Source organism: Lolium perenne, chromosome 1, assembly GCF_019359855.2.
Source record: "Lolium perenne isolate Kyuss_39 chromosome 1, Kyuss_2.0, whole genome shotgun sequence".
Taxonomy (NCBI): domain Eukaryota; kingdom Viridiplantae; phylum Streptophyta; class Magnoliopsida; order Poales; family Poaceae; genus Lolium; species Lolium perenne.
In genome coordinates this window covers 155,258,386-155,276,781 of record NC_067244.2, presented here as the reverse complement: position 1 = coordinate 155,276,781, position 18,396 = coordinate 155,258,386, and the positions used below count along the sequence as shown (strand labels likewise).

General features: G+C 38.0%; 1 protein-coding gene across 1 annotated transcript; it reads left to right on the top strand.

Annotated features, from left to right (window-relative positions):
• The first annotated feature begins 14,546 nt into the window (after positions 1-14,546).
• On the top strand, positions 14,547-16,558 carry LOC127334613 (protein FAR1-RELATED SEQUENCE 5-like). Its single transcript, XM_051361115.1, has 2 exons — positions 14,547-16,433; positions 16,535-16,558. Exons 1-2 carry the CDS (start codon positions 14,547-14,549, stop codon positions 16,556-16,558), a joined length of 1,911 nt encoding a protein of 636 aa, XP_051217075.1.
• The last annotated feature ends 1,838 nt before the right edge of the window (positions 16,559-18,396 follow it).

Sequence of the window (18,396 nt, the reverse complement as noted above, 5' to 3'; positions counted from 1 at the left end):
GGTTTTCTCTGGTTTCGTCGAACTTATCAGGGTTTTCGCGACGGAGGCTTTAAATAGGCGGAAGGGCAAGGTCGGTGGACTTCTGGGGGGCCCACACTATAGGGGGCGCGGGCCACCCCTTGGCCGCGCCGGCCTAGGGTTTGGTGGGCCTGTGCCCCCTCTCTGGCGGTTCTCGGGTGTTCTGGATGCTTCCGGGCAAAATAGGAACCTGGGCGTTGATTTCGTCCGATTCCGAGAATATTTCTTTACTAGGATTTCTGAAACCAAAAACAGCAGAAAACAGGAACTGGCACTTCGGCATCTTGTTAATAGGTTAGTTCCAGAAAACGCATAAATATGACATAAAATGTATATAAAACATGTAGATATTATCAATAATGTGGCATGGAACATAAGAAATTATCGATACGTCGGAGACGTATCAGCATCCCCAAGCTTAGTTTCTGCTCGTCCCGAGCAGGTAAACGATAAACAAAGATAATTTCTGGAGTGACATGCCATCATAACCTTGATCATACTATTTGTAAGCATATGTAGTGAATGCAGCGATCAAAACAATGTAAATGACATGAGTAAACAAGTGAATCATATAGCAAAGACTTTTCATGAATAGTACTTCAAGACAAGCATCAATAAGTCTTGCATAAAAGTTAACTCATAAAGCAATAATTCAAAGTAAAGGCATTGAAGCAACACAATGGAAGATTAAGTTTCAGCGGTTGCTTTCAACTTGTAACATGTATATCTCATGGATAATTGTCAATGCAAAGCAATATAACAAATGCAATATGCAAATATGTAGGAATCAATGCACAGTTCACACAAGTGTTTGCTTCTTGAGATGGAGAGAAATAGGTGAACTGACTCAACAATAAAAGTAAAAGAATGGTCCTTCAAAGAGGAAAGCATCGATTGCTATATTTGTGCTAGAGCTTTGATTTTGAAAACAAGAAACAATTTTGTCAACGGTAGTAATAAAGCATATGTATCATGTAAATTATATCTTACAAGTTGCAAGCCTCATGCATAGTATACTAATAGTGCCCGCACCTTGTCCTAATTAGCTTGGACTACCGGGATTATCGCAATGCACATGTTTTAACCAAGTGTCACAAAGGGGTACCTCTATGCCGCCTGTACAAAGGTCTAAGGAGGAAGCTCGCATTGGATTTCTCGCTATTGATTATTCTCAACTTAGACATCCATACCGGGACAACATAGACAACAGATAATGGACTCCTCTTTTATGCATAAGCATGTAGCAACAATTAATTTTCTCATATGAGATTGAGGATATATGTCCAAAACTGAAACTTCCACCATGGATCATGGCTTTAGTTAGCGGCCCAATGTTCTTCTCTAACAATATGCACGCTCTAACCATAAGGTGGTAGATCGCTCTTACTTCAGACAAGACGAACATGCATAGCAACTCACATGAAATTCAACAAAGAATAGTTGATGGCGTCCCCAGAAACATGGTTATCGCACAACGAGCAACTTAATAAGAGATAAAGTGCATAAGTACATATTCAATACCACAATAGTTTTTAAGCTATTTGTCCCATGAGCTATATATTGCAAAGGTGAATGATGGAATTTTAAAGGTAGCACTCAAGCAATTTACTTTGGAATGGCGGAGAAATACCATGTAGTAGGTAGGTATGGTGGACACAAATGGCATAGTGGTTGGCTCAAGTATTTGGATGCATGAGAAGTGTTCCCTCTCGATACAAGGTTTAGGCTAGCAAGGCTATTTGAAACAAACACAAGGATGAAGAGGTGCAGCAAAACTCACATAAAAGACATATTGAAAACATTATAAGACTCTACACCGTCTTCCTTGTTGTTCAAACTCAATACTAGAAATTATCTAGACTCTAGAGAGACCAAATATGCAAACCAAATTTTAGCATGCTCTATGTATTTCTTCATTAATGGGTGCAAAGCATATGATGCAAGAGCTTAAACATGAGCACAACAATTGCCAAGTATCACATTTATCCAAGACATTATAGCAATTTACTACATGTATCATTTTCCAATTCCAACCATATAACAATTTAACGAAGAAGAAACTTCGCCATGAATACTATGAGTAGAAACTAAGGACATACTTGTCCATATGCTACAGCGGAGCGTGTCTCTCTCCCATACAGTGAATGCTAGGATCCATTTATTCAAACAAAACAAAAAACAAAAACAAACCGACGCTCCAAGAAAAGCACATAAGATGTGATGGAATAAAAATATAGTTTCAGGGGAGGAACCTGATAATGTTGTCGATGAAGAAGGGGATGCCTTGGGCATCCCCAAGCTTAGACGCTTGAGTCTTCTTGATATATGCAGGGGTGAACCACCGGGGCATCCCCAAGCTTAGAGCTTTCACTCTCCTTGATCATATTGCATCATACTCCTCTCTTGATCCTTGAAAACTTCCTCCACACCAAACTCGAAACAACCTCATTAGAGGGTTAGTGCATAATCAAAAATTCACATGTTCAGAGGTGACACAATCATTATTAACACTTCTGGACATTGCTCAAAGCTACTGGAAGTCAATGGGACAAAGAAATCCATCCCACATAGCAAAAGAGGCAATAAGAAATAAAAGGCAGAATCTGTCAAAACAGAACAGTCCGTAAAGACGAATTTTAAAAGGGCACCAGACTTGCTCAAATGAAAATGCTCAAATTGAATGAAAGTTGCGTACATATCTGAGGATCACTCACATAAATTGGCATAATTTTCTGAGTTACCTACAGAGAAATTTGCCCAGATTCATGACAGCAAAGAAATCTGTTTCTACGCAGTAATCCAAATCTAGTTTGAACTTTACTATCAACGACTTTACTTGGCACAACAAAACACTAAACTAAGATAAGGAGAGGTTGCTACAGTAGTAAACAACTTCCAAGACACAAATATAAAACAAAGTACTGTAGCAAAATAACACATGGGTTATCTCTCAAGAAGTTCTTTCTTTATAGCCATTAAGATGGGCTCAACAGTTTTAATGATGCACTCGCAAGAAATAGTAGTTGAAGCAAAAGAGAGCATCAAGAGGCAAATTCAAAACACATTTAAGTCTAACATGCTTCCTATGCATAGGAATCTTGTAAATAAACAAGTTCATGAAGAGCAAAGTAACAAGCATAGGAAGATAAAACAAGTGTAGCTTCAAAAATTTCAGCACATAGAGAGGTGTTTTAGTAACATGAAAATTTCTACAACCATATTTTCCTCTCTCATAATAACTTTCAGTAGCAACATGAGCAAACTCAACAATATAACTATCACATAAAGCATTCTTATCATGAGTCTCATGCATAAAATTATTACTCTCCACATAAGCATAATCAATTTTATTAGTTGTAGTGGGAGCAAATTCAACAAAGTAGCTATCATTATTATTCTCATCAAGTGTAGGAGGCATAGTATAATCACAACAAAATTTACTCTCCATAGTAGGTGGCACCAAAAGACCACTATCATTATAATCATCATAAATAGGAGGCAAAGTATCATCAAAGTAAATTTTCTCCTCAATGCTTGGGGGACTAAAAATATCATGCTCATCAAAGCCAGCTTCCCCAAGCTTAGAATTTTCCATATCATTAGCAACAATGGTGTTCAAAGCGTTCATACTAATATTACTACCAGCATGCAAATAAGATTCCATAGGTTTTTTAATTTTCGCATCAAACAATCCATGTTTTAAAAAAGGAAATAGCATAAGAAGCTCATTCTTGTCCATTATGCCAAACTAGTGTAAACAAGAAACAAAAAGATGCAATTGCAGGATCTAAAGGAAATAGCTTCGAGTACTTACAACGGCGAAAATAGCTTAGTAGCCGAGATCCGGAGTGTGAGTACCTTTTACCTTTCCTCCCCGGCAACGGCGCCAGAAAATAGCTTGATGTCTACGCCCCCTCCTTTTCCTGTAGACAGTGTTGGGCCTCCAAGAGCAGAGGTTTGTAGAACAGCAGCAAGTTTTCCCTTAAGTGGATCACCCAAGGTTTATCGAACTCAGGGAGGAAGAGGTCAAAGATATTCCTCTCATGCAACCCTGCAACCACAAAGCAAGAAGTCTCTTGTGTCCCCAACACACCTAATAGGTGCACTAGTTCGGCGAAGAGATAGTGAAATACAGGTGGTATAAATATATATGAGCAATGGCAACGGCACCAGAAAAGTGCTTTGCCCAGGACAGTAAACAAGCAGTAGTAATGCAGCAGTAGTAACACAGTAAAACAGTAAACAAGCAGCGATAGCAGTATTTAGGAACAAGGCCTAGGGATCAGACTTTCACTAGTGGACACTCTCAACATTGATCACATAACAGAATAGATAAATGCATACTCTACACTCTTGTTGGATGATGAACACCATTGCGTAGGATTACACGAACCCTCAATGCCGGAGTTAACAAGCTCCACAATTCAATGTTCATATTTAAATAACCTTAGAGTGCAAGATAGATCAACAACTAAACCAAGTACTAACGTAGCATGCACACTGTCACCTTCATGCTAAGAAAGGAGGCATAGATCACATCAATACCATCATAGCAATAGTTAACTTCATAATCTACAAGAGATCATAATCATAGCCTACGCCAAGTACTAACACGGATGCACACACTGTCACCATTACACCGTGCAGGAGGAATAAAACTACTTTAATAACATCACTAGAGTAGCACATAGAATAGTAGTGATACAAACACATTGCAATCATAAAGAGATATAAATAAGCACTTCACTATGCCATTCATAACAGTGAATAAGTATTCTGTGAAATATAGCCTAAGAGACCCACACGGTGCACACACTGTCACCTTTACACACGTGGGACAAGGAGTCTCCGGAGATCACATAAGTAAAACTCACTTGACTAGCATAATGACATCTAGATTACAAGCATCATCATATGAATCTCAATCATGTAAGGCAGCTCATGAGATTATTGTATTGAAGTACATAGGAGAGAGATGAACCACATAGCTACCGGTACAGCCCCGAGCCTCGATGGAGAACTACTCCCTCCTCATGGGAGACAGCAGCGTTGATGAAGATGGCGGTGGTGTTGATGGAGGAGCCTTCCGGGGGCACTTCCCCGTCCCGGCGGCGTGCCGGAACAGAGACTCCTGTCCCCCAGATCTTGGCTTCGCGATGGCGGCGGCTCTGGAAGGTTTTCTCTGGTTTCGTCGAACTTATCAGGGTTTTCGCGACGGAGGCTTTAAATAGGCGGAAGGGCAAGGTCGGTGGACTTCTGGGGGGCCCACACTATAGGGGGGCGCGGGCCACCCCTTGGCCGCGCCGGCCTAGGGTTTGGTGGGCCTGTGCCCCCTCTCTGGCGGTTCTCGGGTGTTCTGGATGCTTTCGGGCAAAATAGGAACCTGGGCGTTGATTTCGTCCGATTCCGAGAATATTTCTTTACTAGGATTTCTGAAACCAAAAACAGCAGAAAACAGGAACTGGCACTTCGGCATCTTGTTAATAGGTTAGTTCCAGAAAACGCATAAATATGACATAAAATGTATATAAAACATGTAGATATTATCAATAATGTGGCATGGAACATAAGAAATTATCGATACGTCGGAGACGTATCAACGGGCACCTTGAGTTGTGCTAAAAAAAAGGAGAGGACGAAACCACTACAAGGGAGCGAAACTATGCATAAGTAAAGTGATATCAAAACCAGTTCCCCAGATGATAACTCATGGTTTGGTGCATCGGTGGCCATCCAGGGTTCGTGCTACACGATGTAGCTTAAGAATGCTGGCACCGTTTAAACCGGATTGAAATTAAGTTCCGCTGGCTGCATGATTACGGGTTTAGGATGCTGATACTGTATGACTTAATCAAGTTCTAGCTCAGGCGAATGAGGTAAGAGAAATAAGTTGCGATTATTATTTGATAAACACAATGTTCTCACTCACATTCCAACCGGATGGATATGTCGACATTATAAATCCAACTGACAAAAAATAATAACAATTGCTACAGTCTCAATTAGCTTGTTTTGCACAACAAAAAATCAGATTAATAGATATGTGAAAAAAAGAAGAAGAAGAAGAAACACAAAAGGATTGATAAAAAAAAGAGATTGTCTACACTACATCTTATGGGTCGCATCTCATCTCTTCTTCACAGCAAATGGGACACTCATATCACCAAAAAAGATCAGAAAATAAGCATTTCTTCGATGGAATCAGTATCATCTGCATTCAAAAAAGAAGACAGGCAAGTCATATCATGGAAATATAATAAAATTTCATTGCAAAAATATGAAGAACAGAAAGAAAAATGAAGATCTGACAAAAAAGACTATGTGATATTCACCATTAACAAGCTTGTTTTGCTCATGCATCCAGGGATAGTAACCTGGTGTCTGAAAAAAAAAGTTACAGTCAATTGTGTGCAAAACAAACCACAAAAAATGATATGGGAAAAAAGCCATATAAAAATAGATTTAAGAAATACAAACCTTGTGGTCAAATGGAATTCCCTGTCTCATGAAATGCATGCCAAAAAAAGAAAAAGAATACTGATCAATAGATTGATCAAGAAAGATTAACATATTCAGGAAAAAAGAAAAAATCAAATGTGAAAAAACGTACATGCTTGCTAAGGATTTCTTTTGTTTCCGGTGGCATCTTCTCATTGAAAGGATGAGCAACCATATAGTAAGTAAGACTTTCGCGCAGTGGTTTTGCATGGTTCTAAAAAAACAAAAAAGAAGACATATATTAAATAAAACATTTTAAAAAATATATTTCATTCATCGGTAAACAAAAAAACAAAAAGGAAATGAAAACACATATGATAAGTAATTAACAAAAAAGGAGAAAACATACTGGTTCAAAACAGAGTTTGTTTCCTCCCTTCTGATTTCTTATTAATTCCATGACGAACACACCACTGTCACAACTGAAAAATACATAAAAAGAAAGGATACAAATTACAGTAGAACTTGTATGGCATTAGGATGTATAAGAAAAGAAAACACACAAACCCTCGTAACGACACAATCAAATGGCCTAACACCTTCTTAAAACAACATAATTTGAGAACACTCAAAAAAGCAAAACCTATAAAAAAGGAAAAAGCTGTACAAAATCATAACTTGCCCCACCCCCTCCCTCCCCCACCCCTTGATAACTATATAATGAATGACCTGGTAACTTATTATCACAACCAATGGTAACTACATAATGAATGACCTGGTAACTTATTATCACAACCAATGGTAACTACATAACAATACCCCTGATAACTTTTAATCAAAAATACAAACAAACAAAAAACTGCAGGGTGCATGATTGCTTATATACATAACAGAAGAAACAAAACAGCATAGGAAACTTGTGACATACTCTTTGTCCGAAGAACATACACTCATGTAAATTGTTTGCATGCCATCAACTTTGATCAATGAGTGCTTGTACGATATATTGAATGCCATTTTAAAATTCTTAATTGCAACCTCGACATGATCAGACACAAGATTGAATTTTGTGTTAGGGTATAACACTTCAAACAACTTTAACCTAAAGTTGATAAGAAGAAGGTAGTAGAATCCAGATGTCATCAACGGAACATGCACCTACGATAAAAAAAGCATAACAAAAGAAAGGAGACTAATAAGTGTGAGAAAAAAATACAACATCTAATAGATAAAGTTTCAAAGCTGCTGAAAAGAATAAGGCAAAATAAAAAAGAGGGTTATAAAACAATCATTTCAAACATATATAAAAGTTTACAAAAACATACCAGATCCATTGAATCGATCTTAAAACCAATCATTTCATGTGATATGACTCTAGAAAGGGTTCCAGGGTTCTCATAAGGTTTTGCAAACAGAGCCTACATATTGATAATGAAACATTAAATACAGGTTTATCAAAAAAAAAGTCCACCCCTATATGTATCAGAAGCATATATGTATATATAAAAAAAGATGAAAAAGAAAAGAAGCTTACAGATTCATCAAAAGGGATGAAATATCGTTTCCAATGGCCTTCAGGTAAAAGTTTTAGTGAACGCTTCTCAGTATCCTCAACAATGACAGCTTTCCCTAGCATGTTGATAACGTATTTGTTCACATTACCATACACTTGCATGCTAAGAGCAAAAACACGGTGCTCGGCCCAAGTACTACCCATCCGCACAATATTGACACTGGCAAAAAAGAACCAACGAAACACAATAACAGAATAAACAATGAACACAAACACAGAAAAAAAGATGGACAGTATAAAAAACAAGTACTGTCGATAAAAAATGAAAAAACAAAAGATCAAATGTGAGATCAACTTACGTCTTTGCTTTTGCAGTTTTGGGGACTCTGTGCACAATGTCCTTGAAAACATCTTGTTTGACCAGTGTAGAAGTGAATACTGATATGACCTTGTTTGGGCTGATCTCTGTAACATTGAATGCTTGATTTTCATAACTTGGAAACTGCGTCGAACGTAGCTTCGATTCGTGCTCAGCCTCTGCTTGAAGAGTTGTTCTTAATAACTCCCTATCAAATTCACTTTCATCCCATGAATACGAGGTCTCAGGAGCTTGAACATGTGTGTGCGATTTGGTACAGTTGCTGGGAGATATAAAGGATGTTTCTCCATCATTAAAACAAGTTTCCTTCGTATTATCTATACCACCAGGATCAATGCTCTGAACTGTAGCTTCTTCGTTAATTCCAAACATCCTTGGCCTCTTTATCAAGCAAGCAGATTCAGAAGCAAAATCATTGCTTGAAATCATTGCATTTCTTTTGTTGGAGGATAATATTTCATTGCAAGGGTACCCTGCGCCATTGGGTCTCCTGAAACTGGTGACACTGTCCAAATCAACAGAGAAGTCAACTTTTTCAAACAACAACTGTGACTGCATTTCCCTTGCATCCATAAGTTTCCTCTCTTCTGCAGCTTGATCTTTAACATACTGAAGCATGTCAACTCCTGGTGATGCAGAATCATAAAACTGAGTGAAGTCAGGCTTGGGCGGGTTCATCTGCTCCAACAACTCAAAGTTACAGGTGAGTTCACCTAGACTGCTTGGGCTACAAAGAGTTTGCATAGCAGAAACAATGGAGCCGATATCAGGAACCTGACCATCTTGTATAGCTTCTTCAGTCAACCTGTCAAGGATATCATCGCCAGGAACTGGTAACAAACACCCATCATTGCAGACATGTTCCATTCCACAGTCCACATCAGACATAGTCAGAGGATCAGAAATTTTTAATGATGCTGCTTGCCCAGGAATACACATATTGTTCGACTGAACTAATGGAGTTTGGCAAACACTAGAAACATGGGAAGGTACTTTGAAAAACAGAGATCCACTCTGACCTTTAAGCTTCTCATCAGTATTCAACATGGATGAACTAACTGAAGTCATATTAAGAAAACTCATGATATTCTTTACAATTACAGGTTGTATGGAGTCCATTATGTCTTTCTGCATTCTGCTTATAATCAAAGGGACTTGTGCCTTAACCTTTATGAACAAAACAAATAAAAAAAGACACATTAATAAAAAAAATATGCAATCTAGTATAAAAAAGGACTATTGAACAGCACCATACGATTTATCAACCCCCTGAACAGTTATGTATCAACCCTCCGATTAGTAATTTATCAAATGTAAAAACGTGAATTTATCAAACCAGTGGCCTACATGTCAACAAGTTTATTTATCAACCCCCTGACCAGTTATCTATCACCCCCCCAAATCAGTTATTTATCAAAAAATGTAAAAACAAGAATTAATCAACCCAGTCGCCTACCAAAAACTATAAAAAAACATGAACTTGTCAACACCCTCCGAAAAAATACCCTCCCCAAAAAAAAAGCCCCCCGACCAGGGTATAATTCTTTAAGCAGTTGGTGCTATCACAGATTTGTAACAATTGAACTGTACAAAAAAAAGGAGTCACTAAAATTTGTAATTATCTTAGAAATACATACCACTTCATGCGACTCCAAGGGTGTTATTGACAGGACAAACTGAAGAAGGTCTTCACATGAATTACGCTCAATGGTTTGACAATGATTAATTAAATTTCCAAAGGGGGTCTTTGCAATCTCTTTCGTCTACATGAATAAGAGTAGAAAAAGAAAAATGGTTGAAGGATGAGTGTGTGAGATATATGAAATTGGTATAAAAAACAAACTATGTCTGCAAAAAGGAAAACGTACTGGCAAGCTACCGAAGATTGCTTTCTCTTTGCAAACACAATCCAACATTTTAATTTCAGAAACCAACGAAGAGGACCATATGGAGATTCTAGGAACATTGCACTTCAAATATGACGGAATCAGGTCAGTGTCAATGAACTCAAAGTACAGCACCTATGAGAAACAGAAGCAAAGATCTTAATACAAAAAATAACCGAATTCATAAAACATGAAAAGTTAAACATGGTATTGTGAACATACATTTAGAAAAAAAAAAAAGGCAAAAGAAAGTTATCAAAAAGAAAGGAAATGTACAGAGACTAAAAAACATTACGTACCATTAAGCAAAACTGGTTGCCTCCTAACACACTAGTTGTACCTCCATTAAATGCCTCGATGGAAGAAACTAGCTTGAGGAGTACTGCACTAGAGAAGTCAAATGATCCTATCTCAGAAGGATTCTCCACGATATGTAAGTAGTCAGGACAGACAGCGTCATGGCTTGTAGGACAGAGAAAAGCGGTCATGGCATACAAAGTGAAGACTATCTTGAAATTGTCTCCATCCAGTTCCCTTGTCAAGATTTTATCCAGCTCGGATATAGTAGGGTAATGACCCTTACAGTTGGTCAAATCACCAATAGCCGTCCTTAAACAAGGGTCGACTTTTTTACCAATCATCAACCCTCCGATAGGAGTACCTAGAACTTTGTTGATGCAATGAGCATTGAGATTGAGAGGGGCCCCATTAGGTAGACACAACGACCTAGTCTGCGGATCGAAGTTAGCTACCAGGAAGGCAATCAGACTCCTAGGGAGATATTCACAATTCACATAGAGCAGTTGCTCAAAACCAATATCAGCGACGAGCTTCTTCTGACTAAGTGTCAACCGTTTAGTCACTGCAACAAACTTAGGAAGCGAGAGCTTGGTCCTAAAGCCCTGATAATTGCAAGTTACATGATTAAATAACAAATCGAATAGTCGGTACAGGTTGATGAACAGCAAGTATGTAGTGTTAACATACAAAAAATTAGTTCACAGACCTATTAACAATATAATCTGAACATATGGTATTCGATGGGATGTGCTTTCTTTTTCTAGAAAAGGCAATAAGAATAAACGAAATTCAGACATGAAAAAGCATATACCCAAGTCAGTAGTGAACAAAATCCCTATCAAGTAATCTTCCATACAAACGAGGAACTGTCCAGACAAAAAAAGACTATCCGGTTAGAGAAGAGACAGTACAGTTCATGTCGACACCTTCTCCCCCACAGATAGACGCCGTATAATGAACACAACAGTCAATCAAAATGACGACAATTCACGCTACCTTGTGCACATGCCATCGAATAGTCGGTACAGGTTGATGAACATCAAGTATGTATTCTTAACATACAAAAGTAATTGACATAGCTTTTAATGATGTAATCTCAAAATATGGTATTCAATGACATGTGATTTCTTTTCTTGGAAAAGGAAAAGGAACAAAAACGAAATTCAGACATGAAGGCATATACCCAAATGAGTAATGAACAATTCATATCAAGTAATCTTCCATACGAACCATGAACTGGGCAGACAAAAATTTAAAAATATGATCAACCTAGAAAAAACATATATAAATTAGGACAGACACAAACAGATAAACTCAAAAAAAAAGACTACACAACAATCATGTTGTACCTTTGCTGCATCGTACCCATCCATGGCTTGCAGAGGGAAGAAAAATATGAAAAGGATTGCTAGGTTGAAACAATATTATCCATACCCTGCAAAAAAAAAGAAATTGATATACCTTGATTAACACAAGAGGTATTTCAGTCATTCAAAAAAAGGAACTGCTGAGAGAGGAAAGAGCAATATGGATAGAAAAGCAAACAAATCCTCGAGGAAAACGAAAAATCATCCAGAAAACGGAGAGGGGAGTATAGACGAATCATCATCAAAAAGGAGGACAAAAAACATTGGATCTCTAAGAAAAAAGAAAACCAAACAAAAGAGGTACGAAAACATAGGGCAGCACAAAAAACAGATCTGAAAAACACGACCTAGATGGATCTGCCCATGGTTTCTCCTCTGTACCTGACTACCGCCTTCTTGGAGGAAATAGAGGAGATTGATGGAGAAGGATCGGGAGAGGAAAGAGAACGAAAAAGGAAAGGGGAGCAGCTCCAACTCCAGACAAAACGAAACCGTCGCGTTAGGTAGGATCTACTTATTAACATAAAACCCCTCGAGATAAGTATAAACAATAAACCACGGAACAGGTACACACACAGGGATAGAAATGAAAATAGGGGAAGAGGAGAAACAGGGTCACATACAGAAAAATGAAAATCTGATCAGTAAAAAACGAAAAAAAGGAGATACAATCCTTCTTCTTCCTCAGGATCTGATCGGGGACAGATCCATCTCCTCCGCTCCACCCATCGCCACCATCTCTCTCTTCCACCAAACAAAAAAGCTTCCGCCTGGTGCACATCAAAACAATGGAGCAAATGGTTCAGACGGATGGAATCTAAAATCCTCCTTTCCTTTAAACAGCCACGAAGAACTTCTGCCCCCCACGGTCGAAAACACAAATTTAAGGCAGAAGAAACTAAAGAGAGAGATATAGCGTGCTAAGATTATAGACAAATCATCCAAGCTTGATCTGAGAGAGGGAATTCACCCACAAGACTATCGTATAAACGAAAGGTTAGTACTTACTTCAACTCGCACATACATTTTCATTCTAGAAAAAATAGTACATCATCTTTTCATTTCCTTCGTTTACCATAAATAGAAGATAAAAAAGGTTCAACATGGTAGAAATATTACATGGAAAAAAATACTATGTGCATCACAAAAAGAAACTTACAGAAACATTCATCGCTTTACACAGCTCAAAAAAAGAAATACAAATAGAGACCGAAAAAGAAAAAACTATGTTAACACCCTCCTGTGTACTAAATTTACACATAATACGAAGAATAAAAATGGTGACACTGTGTATCATCTGTCCATAATTCTTTGTCCATAGCTCCACATACTCCTATTGACTTGCACACAAAAAAATTAATCCTCCATTATCTGAAAAAGGTAGATATGAAAAAAAAACATTCATTAAAACTCGTATACATAAAACATGTGACTGTTAAAAAAGATGTAAAACAGAAAGAACAACTCTGATCTAACAATAATTTTTGTTGCAGATGGATACAACAAATCCGAATGATTCAGGAAAAACACAACAGGAGGATGGAACAACTGCTGCAGAAAATATATTTGGATCGATGACAGGGAAGACACCAATGCAGTGCCGAAGGATGGTAGATAAATTTGCACAGGTAAGGAATCTCTACAAACTATGCAGATGGGATTTGTTCATATACTCCGAAGAAAAAACTAATAAAAGACTTCGTCACACATTACAGTCATTTCTTCAGAGAAGGAAAGAGAAAGCAGAGCTCGAAAGCTTGGCAGAGCTACAAGCAGTTGAAGCAAGTTTTTACACACACAAGCAAAACTCCGATGCGGAAGGATATATGTCATCAAACATCACAAGGGTGAACAAACAAAAATGCAAGGACTTCGATTTAAATGAGGTAACATGTGAAAATGATTCATGGAACATAATTTACAAACATGTAAAAACATTGAGTTTGTTGGGGATAAATTAACAAAAACACTATAGCTGATACCACAAAAAAACATGATGCATCTATGTGAACCAGGTGCTCAAATTCGAGGACGAAGACAACGAAGGATATGCTGATAGCAACATTCCAGAAATGCATGCAGATGGTGCATCATTTGCTGGTGAGAATGCCTGCCCAGATGACAAAGCTTATTATTCGAATGGTAATGAGCATGGGAACAGAGAAGAAGATAAATATGAAGAAATTATTGAGTCAGTGCTGAATCCAGAGGAACCGACTGCTGAAGAGCTTGAAATGGACAGAATGTTTGCAAACAAGAAGTATCCAACAATGCAAGAAATATCAGAGGCATCTACTCCGACAGTTGGGATGGAATTCGATTCAAAAGAGGATGCATTCTTCTTCTTTGCAGTGTACGCAAGAAGGGTTGGATTTGCAATAAAAAAGGACACCTCCTACGAATCTAGGAAAACCAATGAAATATCAAGACAGACATTCGCATGCAACAGGTGCCGTGACGATACATATGTTGACAGTGCACTTAGACAATGACGAACATCCAGGATTGTGCAAACAAAATGCCAAGTCAGAATGTTTGTGAAGGAATACAGAGGCAAGTGGTCAATAACAAACATAAGACTAGAACATAACCACAATCTAGCTCCGTCAGAGTGGATCGTAAGGTTCATGAAGTGTCACAGGTCAATGTCTGCCTCAGACAAGATTCTAATCCACATCCTACAAGAGACAAGAGTTCCACCAAGGAACATAATGAAAATATTCAGGAAAACAAGGGGGAGCTTCAGGGCTGTTCCATTTGATACAAAAAACCTAGAAAACGAGCTAGCGAAAGAAAGAAAGAAAATCAAGAACAGGGACATTGAAGAGTTACTGGTACTATTCAAGGAAGCACGTGAAAAAATGCCTGGATTCAGACATTCGATAGATGTTGACAGCGAGAATAGAGTGAAAAGCTTATTTTGGACAGACCAAATAAGGAGGGCAAACTACTCAAAGTTTGGTCAATTTGTATCATTTGATACAACATTTTCAACCAACCAGTATGGGATGCCATTTGCTCCAATAATAGGGGTTGATAACTATGGCAAGACAGTTGTGTTTGGAGTAGGATTGCTGGAGGATGAGAGAGCAGACACATTCAAGTGGCTGTTCGAGGAATTCCTGTCTGCCATGGACAACAAGCACCCAGAAACTATAATAACAGACCAAGACGTTGCAATGCGGATTGCAATATCTGAAGCATTACCTTACACAGTCCACCGTTTCTGCAACTTCCACATCAGCAAGAACCTGGATGACAAGTTGTCCCTATTCTTCGCAGTAAGAGGGACTCTAAAGGAAGAGCTAAGGGCAGTTATAAGGAACTCATTTACTCCAGAAGAATTTGAAAATGACTGGCATGCTCTACTAGATAGTCATAATGCATTGGGAGAGCCACACCTGGACAGAATATATGACATCAGAGATCAGTGGGTCCCAGCATACTTCAAAGAGAACTTCTTCCCATTCACTTCATCGACAGGAAGAAGTGAGAGCACAAACTCCTTGTTCAAACACTACGTAAAAAGGAAAGATTCGATTGCAACATTCTTCAAGGAATATATCATAATACAAGAAAAGAAACAGTCCGACCTAGATCGCCTAAGAGAGAAAAGTGAGTTCAAGGAGTCTGTAAACTGGGGATTCAACCCAATTGAAAGAGAAGCTATGAAAATCTACAGAGACCCAATATACGGCAAGTTTGCTGAAGAGCTAAGGAAGTGTACTACTTACAATGTTGAAGTTGTGGAAGAGAAGAGACTATACAGAGTGATTAGGGTGACTAACTATAGGACTGCAGAGTTCCCAAGATCAACATATATGGTTAGTGTTTCTCCTGATGAGGATGTGTACAAATGCTCGTGCTCAAAGATGGCTTGTGATGGAATACAATGCTGCCATGTCATGAGGGTAGTTACACATATTGGTTTGACTGAGCTTCCTGTCAGTTTCATCAACCCTAGATGGACTACTGCAGCTGGGATAGAGGTAGCACGATTGACGGAGAGAAGAAGCAATACAGCATCACAGAACACACACTTGGCTGTTAGACACGCAATTGAAATGAGCAAAATATCACACATACTATCTACTGTCTGCACGGATGATAGGTCATACGACTTGTTTGCTGAAGGAGTTGCTGAACTGAAGAAAGCTATATGCAAAGATGCAATTGAACGCCTCCAGATGAAAGAAAAGGTCACACGTAAGAGGAAAAAAGTTGATGACCCAGTTCAACAAGATACTGACAATGTGCGTCATGAAGAAAGAGAAGACAACAATCATGGACACAACAGTGAACAGATACACCCTGAAGAGAAAAATTCAAGTGACGAAGAGACAAATGAAGATGAGCATCGCCCTTACAAGGATCCACCACAGTCAGGAAATCCAGGGTTCAACCTAGGTGAAAGACCTATGAATTTCCATGAGAAATCTGCTGCAAAACAAAAGAAAAAGGCTGCACCAAGATTGTGTGGACTTTGCAGGTTGCCTGGACACAAAAGACCAAAATGCCCAGACAGAGACAAGGTACTGTACTAACTTACAAAAAATATACACACACATACAAGAAGGTATTAAACAAGTTATTACCATTTACTAAAATTATTCCATGTGCAAAAAATACACAGGTTGGCATGAAGGTAGCAGGATGAAATTCCAAAAAAAGAAGGGAACCCATGACAAAGCAAAAAAAGGATGAGGGGAAAGCGGGATGGAACTATGCAATGAAAAAAGGAGTACAGTCATTTGTGTAATGGTCATGCTGTGTATGTCGTATGAACTTGTAAGAAACATTTTGGAGAATTATTTTTCCGTTTCATAAGTTATGAAACACAAATCCTTGATAATTATCAACCCAGTCGTCTGTCAAAAAAATGTACTTATCAACGCCCTGACCAGTTATGTATCAACCCCCTACCAGTTATTTTATCAAATGTAACAACGTGAATTTATCAACCTAGTCGCCTACGAATAGCTGTAAAAAAACATGAACTTATCAACACCCTCACAAAAAAACACCCTCCCCCCGAAAAAAACCCCTGACCAGGTCGAATTCTTGAAAGTTATCAACCGCTCTCCCAAGTGTTTATCAAACTGCCCTGCACCAAACACTACATCACATATTTACCAACGGTTAATGTTCCAAATTACCAAGGGAAATATAAAAAATGCTGATTAATTTGACTGCAATAAAAGAAGTAGCTTATTTATGCTGTAAGTGGTAGTTTATTTGAGTTGCATCTGGTAGTTCATACCTCAAAGAGGGTTGCTTTCCAACAGGTACCTCCAGTTCTGCAACTTGTTGAGAGGATGGTTTAACCAATTCCATGTTAGAACCTTCCTGAGTTCTGGTATCTGATCATAAGTGATAGCAGGAACAACTCGACCATTCCAAAGTTCAAGGAACTTAAGCATAAAATAACCACAATCAATGCTTCAAAAAAAGATACAAAAAAAGATTTGTTAGCTATCATATACAAAAATAAAATGTCCAACAGAGTTGTAGACTAAACAAAAAAAATAACACACACATGCTATTAAAAAAACCTATAATTTGTATTGATAAGTGAACAAGCATAAGGTAGATAAAGAAAAACATACTTGTTATTTTGCTTAGGAGCTTCAATGAAAACCAACTCATAGTCATCAATCTGTTTTGATGAACTGGAGTAATTTATCCGATACATGCACTTGATAGCATCAACTAGATCGCTAGAATGAGTAATGAGCGATTCGTCATCAGGACCACGTGCAGAATCAAGAACTTCAAACCTTTTTTTTCTCAAAATTCAAGAACAGTGAATACCAATGACCACAGGGCTTCTTTTCTGTTCCAAGATTCTGAAGCACAGCAAAAGACAACTAAAAAAACAAAAAGGAAGATGAAAGAAAGGAATAAGAATTAGAAAAAAGATCTAAAAGGAATAAATATAATGTTCACAAATAACACAAAATCGAAAAAACATCAACACAAAAGTTTACCAGATTTTGGTGACTAAGTTTATACTTATCATCCATCCTGAAATGTTTCTGGAGTATTCTTGAATTAAATCTTCTTTCAAGCAAATAAACAGTTACTATCCATGCGAAGATGATCTTCTTCTTCGGATAGTCAACCTGAAGAACAGCAATTCCAATTTCGGCAACTGTCGTTGACAGTTCTCCAGAAGGCATAACACTACTAGCCAAGTCACCAGTAGAAACCCACATAGGATCAATCATCAAGAACCTTGATCTGCGAAAAAAAAAGAATGGATGAACAAACTAAGTCACTAAAAAATAATGAATTATCTGAAAAAACATCATTGCGTAAACATGAAAAAAATTACATACTCTTTTATTTTAGAGTGTTCAGAGTCGCTGTTGTGCTTTATAACTTGCTGATACAATAGTTCTTGCTCATCAGTGCTAGTAACTCAGTTGTATGGAGGAAGCATAAATTTCGAAGGAAGAACAATCCTTTCCATGCGCAACTTGGTCCTTGGAGTTC

Coding starts and splice junctions, on each gene's coding strand:
- LOC127334613 (XM_051361115.1), top strand. CDS start 14,547: ATGTCTGCCTCAGACAAGATTCTAATCCACATCCTACAAGAGACAAGA. Junction 16,434..16,534: donor AATGCCCAGACAGAGACAAG/GTACTGTACTAA, acceptor AAAAATACACAG/GTTGGCATGAAGGTAGCAGG.